The sequence below is a fragment of the Portunus trituberculatus genome, chromosome 6 (genome assembly GCF_017591435.1).
Source record: "Portunus trituberculatus isolate SZX2019 chromosome 6, ASM1759143v1, whole genome shotgun sequence".
Classification (NCBI taxonomy): Eukaryota; Metazoa; Arthropoda; class Malacostraca; order Decapoda; family Portunidae; genus Portunus; species Portunus trituberculatus.
Window position 1 is genome coordinate 2988271 of NC_059260.1, and position 8326 is coordinate 2996596.

The window sequence follows — 8326 nt, forward strand, 5'->3', positions numbered from 1 at the left end:
TCTACAAAATTATGCAGAGAGAGAGAGAGAGAGAGAGAGAGAGAGAGAGAGAGAGAGAGGTGGGGTGGTGTAGGCTTAAAAAGGTCAGGCGATCTCTAATCCTTTTTTATTGCCCTACTACTGGGAGAGATTTGGCAACGCTGTAGCTGGGAAGTTCCCTTTTCCGACCCACCCAAAGTGACTCCAGAGCGTGGTTTGACTATTATCATAGGAATGAATGAATACAGAAGCTGGCAGAGTTCCAATTTACCGGAGAATAGAGTAAATGGTTGATTTTTTTTCTTTAACTTTTGCATTAGGGAGATGGGCAAGATAAAGTTGCAACTAGGCCGCGGAAGGAGGTATCAACAAGCTCAGCAGAAGAGCAGTAAACGTAAAAATAGTGGTAGAATAAGACAGCAAGTCATGAACATTGCAATACTGACAGGTAGAGGAAGGAGTTGATTAGACGAAAAGTTTTTGATTCTGCTATGTATAAAGAGTTGTATGAGTGGAACCCCATGCATGTAAAGGATATTCCGTACACGAAACAAGCTTTTTAGGGAATTCTGAATAATATTTCAGTTTGGAGCAGACACTACACATTGATCAAGATCAAGACTATGTCAACAAACGTTTGCTTCACGAGTCCACGACTTCTCGACTTCTCGTGCAAGAGAGGCTGGTAGGCGGGGGTGTTCGTGCGCGCCCACAACTCGCTCTCTCACGGGAACCCAGCACCACACAACATCACTCACCTGCTCTCACCTCCACACCATCACTCACTGTCCCTCACCATCACACCACATAGCGTCGCTCACTGACACTCACCACCACTGAGCTTCACTCAACCTCACATCCCCACAAAGTATCACCGCGTTCCTCTCACTATCACATCTCATTCAGCAGCACTCAGTTAATTCCTCTCTTCCTCTCATCTCAACATGGCATCAGTCTTGCAGTACTCGGTCAATGAGTGACATCACGTTACTGCCCTATTTCATCCAGCACATCTACTTTTAACAGTACTGAGAGGCAGCAACACACTGCTCATAGGAGGTGGTCACAGCCTCACCCTGACGCCTGGCCACCTTCACCACTAACAGTGTGCAGGTGTAGACAACAGAAGCTGCACCACCACCACCATGGAGCAGGTTGCCCACCACCTGGAGGAGAAGGAGCGGACCCGTGACATTGAGATTGATGAGAACGTGACCTTTACTGACTTGCTGCTGTCTGAGCCAGTACTGGCCGGCCTGCTTGCTGCAGGGTTCAAGCGGCCCAGCCCCATCCAACTGGCGGCCATCCCCCTGGGGCGCTGCGGCCTGGACCTGGTAGTGCAGGCCAAGAGCGGCACTGGCAAGACTTGTGTGCTGGCTGTGGTGGCCCTAGAAGCTGTGAGTGTTGCCTCGTCGGCCACCCAGGTGGTGGTGGTGGCTCCCACGCGTGAGGTGGCCATCCAGGTGGCACAGGTGGTGTCCACACTGTCCAGTGCCATGCCCGGTCTGTCTACAGTAGCTGTCATTGGTGGCACTAAGCTGGCTGATGATAAGGCCAAGCTGCAGCAGTGCCAAGTGGTGGTGGGTACCCCAGGCCGCCTGGCTCACCTGGTGTCCCTGGGCCACCTGCGCCTGCAATGTGTTAGGCTGTTGGTGTTGGATGAGGCCGACCGCCTGCTGGAGGGAAATTTCCTTGGTCCAGTGACTGATTTGGCCAATGCCCTGCCCCTCAACAAACAGGTGTGTGTGTGTGTGTGTGTGTGTGTGTGTGTGTGTAATAACTGTGTATTTACCTAGTTGTATTTACCTAGTTGTAGTTTTACAGGGCCTGGGCTTTATGCTTGTGTGGCCCCGTCTCCATATCTACACTTATCCAATTTTTCTTTAAAACTATGCACACTCATTGCTGACACCACTTCCTCACTCAAACTGTTCCAAGTCTCAACACATCTTTGCAGGAAACTATATTTTTAACATCTCTCAGACATCTTCCCTTCCTCAGTTTCTTACTATGCGATCTTGTGCTTCTAATGTCATATTCTTCTCTCAGGATTAGTTTCTCATTATCCACTTGATCCATTCCGTTAATCAATTTATAAACTTGTATCAGATCCCCTCTCTCTCTTCTCTGTTCCAGGGTTGGTAGATCCATAGCTTTTAGTCTCTCCTCATATGTCATCCCTTTAAATTCTGGAACCATTCTTGTAGCCATTTTTTGTAGTCTCTCCAATTTCTTTATGTGTTTCTTTTATGGGGGTCCACACAACTCCTGCATATTCCAATCTGGGTCTTATTTTAGTACTTATCAATTTCTTCATCATTTCTTTGTCCATGTAGTGAAATGCTAATCCAATATTCCTTAGCAAATTATATGTCTCTCTGAAAATTCTATCAATATGGCTTACCGGTTGATTGTTTTCTTCCATCGTCACTCCCAAGTCCTTTTTCCTTTTTTAGTTTTTTTAGTTCTACTCCATCTCCCATCTTATAGATTCCCACTGGTCGTCTTTCACTTTTTCCCATTTCCATGACATGGCTTTTGTCCACATTGAATTCCATCTCCCATTTTTTACTCCATTTCCAGATCTTGTTTAAGTCTTCCTGCACACAGTGTGTGTGTGTGTGTGTGTTTGTGGAGAGAGAGAGAGAGAGAGTGAGCGAGCAGATAAGTGACATGTGCTATGTTGCAGGTGCTGTGCTTGAGTGCCACCTTCTCAGATAGCACTGCAGCCCTGGCCGATGGGCTGATGCGCTCCCCGTCACATGTGCGGCTGGACCGAGACTCGCCAGCCCTTCTGGGGGTGAACCAGGTGGTGCGTCACTTGCAGCATATGGCGTCCCCACACATGCGTCAGGCAGCCAAGGAGGTGGAGCTGCTGAAGCTGCTGTCCCATGTCACCTTCAACCAGTGCCTGGTGTTCTCTGGCTCACAACTCCGTGCCGAGTCAGTGTGTCACCGGCTCAAGGCCGAGGGGTGGCCGGCAGTGTACTTAACGGGAGCCCAGTGCCAGACAGAACGCTTGGCTGCACTGGAGGCACTGCAAACCCACCGCTGTCGCATCCTGGTGGCCACGGACTTGGCGGCACGTGGCCTTGACTCGGCTCATGTCAACCTGGTGGTGAGCCTCGACCTGCCCCCTGAGCCAGCTACCTACTTGCACCGGGCAGGCCGTGCTGGCCGCTACGGTTCACGGGGCGCTGCAGTGATGCTGGTGTGTGGGCCAGAGGAGTGGTATGGGGCCAGGGCCATTGCCACACTGGCAAATGTCAGGCTGCTGCTGGCTGGCAAGCAATGGGTGAGCCATCTGGCCACGAAGAAAGTGGAGGGATGGAGGTGGCTAGAAGGAGAGAAAGAGGAATCAGAAGAGGGAAAGACAGGAAGGATGGAAAAACAGGAGGAGGATGGGGTGGAGAAATCACAGGCAGGAAGGATGGAGGAGGAGGAGAAAGAAGTAACTAGACTGAAGGAGGTGGATCACTTAGATGAGGAGGAAGCACGTGCCTGGCTGAAGACACACAAACCCCACAAGAAGGGGTCTACCCCTGCCACACTGCAGCAGGAGAATGGGGAGGTGCAGGTAAAGAGCAATAACAGATTTGTTACTGGGGATGAGAAGGCAGCAGTTAGTGAGGCAGAGTGTGAGACAGCTGCAGAAACCCAAAGAGATCATGAGGTGAAGAAGAAAGCGAGGAGGAAAGAAAGACACCACAATCAGATGAAGGAAGAGGAAGACAAAGAAAACAGAGGGAACATAAAGCGAGACAATACTTCCACTCATATAAACACACACAAAAAACACACAAAGAAAAAGGAAACAAACACAGACACTCAGAAGACACACAATACAGAGACAAATTTTAATACCAAAGCAACTGTCATGTCTTTAGTAAACAGGGCATGGCATAGACCCCCACCAGTCACCATGTCCTATACACACCTGCTCTCAGAATGCACTGCACAATACAACACATCCACTCCACCCTCAAACACCAAGGTAAAAGTCCCACCATGGCCTGTGAAGGTGGAGGTGACTAAGGGTGAAGAATCTGCCTTAGAGAAGTACCTGGATGGGCAGCGAGAGGAGGCACAGGAGAGGAAGAAGGCATGGAGTGGTGTGAGATTTGATGCCTTTGCTGTTCTTGATGCAATGACACAGAGGAGAGATGCAAGGGAGGTGCTGGAGGAGGCAATGCAACAGTCCACAAATGCCTTGCCTCACACACCTATTTCCCTGACACCAAGTGCAGGCAGCATTCATTCCTCACCCAGCACTTCCCAACACTCCAGTCACTCCCTACCCAAGAACCAATCAAAACAAAGCTACAGTTCATCAAGTTCTGAAGACTCACCCTCGTCTAGTGACTCGGAGCTCCCTACCACTGAACGAAAGCTGGTTTTTTCACCCCCACACCCCAAGCATCACACTCAGCACCTCTCAGCAATGCACAGCCAAGCACCACAACCTCGGACAGAGCAGCCAGCACACAGCACCACAGGAACGTGTCCCAAGGAGAGGAAACATGGAAAGACACGAAGACAAAGCCGGGAAAGCAATAGTGAGGCAGTGAGTGAACCAACACACTACCAAACCCACCATGACAACTACAACTACAGTGCCTACAACAATGACTATAACTACAACCAGTGGTACCCAGGTTATGATCAGAATCAACAGTACCACTACAACCAGCATGCAGACTATAATGCCTACAACTACTATAACCAAGGGTACTACAATTACAACCAAGGACACAGCTACCATGAAGCCACACAGCCTCCCATGCACACACACACGGGGTACACACAGGAAGTTGATGCGTGCGTGAGAAGTGCATGTAAGTTTGCGTCAATGATGGAGTATGTGAGAAACATGGGACGAGTGAGTCTGTACGTGTCTCAGGATTACCACAGCAGGAGGCAGCAACAGGGGAAGCAGGAAGGTGGTGAGGGAACAGCAAGGCACAGCAGAAGTTGCCACAGCACCAGAGAACAAGGCAGAGGAGAATGGCAGCATAAACAGAAATAACGGTATCACTGGATTATGAATGTGAGAATGGCTGTGATGCTGAAAAGGAGAAGGGGAAAGAAGTCACAAAACAGCAGTAATGATAATAGAAATACGGGAGAAAACTATGTAAGCAGTAGTAACAGCACCACTCTGAATTAAAAACAAAACAATGGCTGTGATGCTAGTGAGGTGGGAAAGAAAAAGTGACACAAACAGCAGTAACAGCAGAAAAAGGGAAGAGAATGGAGTAGCAACAAAGAAAAGCTGTGATCTTGAGTAAGAGAAACAGAAAGAGAGCAGTGATAGACATAAGTAACACCACCACTCTGCATTGTGTACTAAGGAACCACTGTGATATGTAAAGTGAATGGGGAGGAGAGACCAATGACAGAGTGGTCTTACATTCCTAATTGACTAAAGGACAAAAAATGATAGTGAAAATAAATTGTATGTTTTTGTTGACAGAAAAGGTACACCAAGTATTTCTGCATTTATAAATGATCGAAGAATGTCAGATCTGAGTAGGAAAATATATGTGAAGTTAAATTTGTGTTTTTTTATATAAACTGCAGCTATAACTGAGCTTTGTGATGCATTGAAAAATTCCTTGCTTATTTAATATTATTAATATTTTTTGTGTTCATTTGTTTGTCTACAATAATTGTGTATAGTTGTTATAATAATAATTTCAATTTGTCTTGAAAATGTTCAGTTCTTTGCATATTCTAATTCCTACAGATTTTGTAATAAAGCAGTGCTGTGAACATGTAGAATTGTTTGTTATGGGAGGGAAGTTAATTAGCAACATTCATTTAACCAGCAAAGTGGAAATAAGTGTGATGAACGCTGAGGTTTAGTCAGCATGATGAGCTGAGCCAGCAGAACACAGCAGTCTGTGATGGAGGTGTTGAACTGTACAATAAAGTAATACTGAAACAACACTCTTTAAATTACAGAAACACAAATCAGAACACTAAGTGACAAAATGGTCCTTGCATGTTGTTGATGAACACTTCACTCAATACTCTCAGTGCAGTGAATGGCTGGGAGTGGGGAGGCATTAATTTTGATGCTGGACACACCTAGCCTTCAGAATGCCACGGAAACGCACCTTAACGAGTACAAACACTGACTGCAAAGTACCGAAAGCTTCCCACACCACAGAGGATGAGATACGAAGTCCGTATTTTGGCGACCCTGAGAGAGTGAGTGAGGCAAGTGAGAGAGAGGAAGGCAAAGCTAAGGAATCACTTTCTGTTCTTCTTGACCCTATAGTCTCCCTGCCTGCCCCAGCACAGCCTCGGGGATCTGGACAGAAACTCACGGAGGAATTCTATGACCAAGAGTGTGTTGCGTTGGCCAAAGCTCTCCTCGGTAAGGTTGAGTCGTGCACTGATTCTTTATGTCTTTGGTCACTTTGGATGGAATTATGTTATAGAGTCCAAATTTGCAGAAAGAAGGAATTTTCTCTTAATCAGTAAATCAAAAGCAACACATTATTCATAAAGCAAGATGTACTTAAATTTTTGCCCTACACTTTCTAAGCAAGCCAGGGAGTTGAAGAAAGACACTTAACACTATACTAGCTTGAAAGGGCCAGCAAGAAACAATACTAACCACACTCTTTCTTCCCTAGGGAAGGTGATGGTGCGGGTGGTGGAAGGAAGGCGGGTGTCAGCAAGAGTGGTGGAGACAGAGAGCTACCTGGGAGGGCCGGACCAAGCCTCACACAGCTGTGGGGGAAAGCGAACCCCAAGGAACGAACCCATGTACATGAAACCAGGGACAGCTTATGTGTACAGCATCTACGGCATGTACCACTGCTTCAATGTGTCCAGCAGAGGTGAGGTGGTGATGGTGGCCTGATTATATTCCTGACATGTGCCCTTGACAAAATCCTCACTCCTTCACTCTATGGGGTAGGTGATGGAGCGTGTGTGCTGGTGAGGGCTGCTGAACCACTGGAGGGCCTGGAGGTAATGGTGCAAGGGAGGGGCGCTCGGCGAGGAACCACCGCACCTCCTCTCAAGCCCCATCAGCTATGCAATGGCCCTTCTAAGCTGTGTCAGGCCCTCGCTCTCACCAAAGTAAGGGAAATGTGCCACTGTGAATCTAACTCAAAGGAACTCGATTCATCCTTCACTTCATCACTTAGAGAATACAGGATAAGTGTTGTGTCATGTGAATATGAAGATTGTGTCCCCTTACCTTTGATTCTCTGAGGTGTGAGGATCTGTATGGAAGAGTGTGCTTACTCTGTCTTCCTTTGTTCCTGTCTTCCTCTCTACTTATTTATTTTTGTCTTCCCCTTTCTCTCTCTTTCTACAATGTCTTTGCCTTCCTCTCCCTCTCTTCCTTCCTACTTGTTTGTCTTTATTTTCTTTCCTATTTTTGTCTTCCCTCTCCCTCGCTTTCTATAATGTCTGTCTTCCTCTCCCTCTCTTCCTTCCTTCTTGTGTTTTTCTTTCCCTATACCTCTCTTCTCCTCTATATCATTCTCTTTCTCTCATCTTTCCTATGATACTCACTTAATCTTGTACTTTCCAGGAAAAGAAAAGAACAGATTAGGTGGTATTGGAGAAATGGCACTTAGCCCCTTTGTACCATATGATACTCAAATTTGTTCTTTTCAGGAATCGGCGAACAAACTAGATTTGGCAGAGTCGGATGTGTTCTGGATGGAGGAGGAGGAAGAGGAGGAGCAAGAGGATGGCATAGGAGAAGCAGGAGTGTGTGAGAGCCTAGTAGTTGTCAGTACAAGGATTGGTATTGATTCCTATGGGGTAGAATGGGCCAAAAAGCCTCTCAGGTTTTATATTTTGGGTAACAAGTGTGTGAGTGTGAAGGACAAGCAGGCAGAGAAGTATATGGTAGGGTAGGTGTCTATGAGTGTGGGTGTGTGTGGAAATAAAGAGATGTCCTACTTTGACCCACAGATCTGACTACAGCTAAGGCACAGGCAGGTGTAGCTAGCCAAGAGTCAGTGACCTGTATTCTGAAACACTTCAACACCACATTTCTACATTAAAAAGGGTCAGGTTGGTGAGACACGGGTTTCAAAGTGTGTCTTTATGGTTCTAGCGACAGATTCATAAGTTTTACGTCAAGAGGAGAAATAGTTAGAAAACCCAGCTAATTATCTCTAAGGCCTTTGAAAATATTGTAGTGAAATTGTAAAGTGTTTCAAAATATAAGCCAGTGTGGGATTCTCAAAACTGGATGGATGACACTATAATATAAAGAATCTGTAAATATATGCATGATTAATACCGTATTTGATTTTGTCTGACTAAGTAATAAAGATTTTTTAGTATGCATTAGTTTAAGATATCTTCCCCA

General features: G+C 46.5%; 2 protein-coding genes across 2 annotated transcripts; both read left to right on the forward strand.

Annotated features, from left to right (window-relative positions):
- The first annotated feature begins 596 nt into the window (after positions 1–596).
- On the forward strand, positions 597–5923 carry LOC123516498 (probable ATP-dependent RNA helicase ddx20). Its single transcript, XM_045275888.1, has 3 exons — positions 597–664; positions 1006–1718; positions 2669–5923. Exons 2-3 carry the CDS (start codon positions 1125–1127, stop codon positions 5003–5005), a joined length of 2931 nt encoding a protein of 976 aa, XP_045131823.1. The 5' UTR covers positions 597–664; positions 1006–1124; the 3' UTR covers positions 5006–5923.
- A 156-nt stretch (positions 5924–6079) lies between these two features.
- On the forward strand, positions 6080–8300 carry LOC123516513 (DNA-3-methyladenine glycosylase-like). The gene is made up of 4 exons (XM_045275928.1): positions 6080–6361; positions 6624–6830; positions 6911–7074; positions 7621–8300. The coding sequence occupies exons 1-4, from the start codon at positions 6082–6084 to the stop codon at positions 7864–7866; spliced, it is 897 nt and encodes a 298-aa protein (XP_045131863.1). The 5' UTR covers positions 6080–6081; the 3' UTR covers positions 7867–8300.
- Positions 8301–8326: the final 26 nt, after the last annotated feature.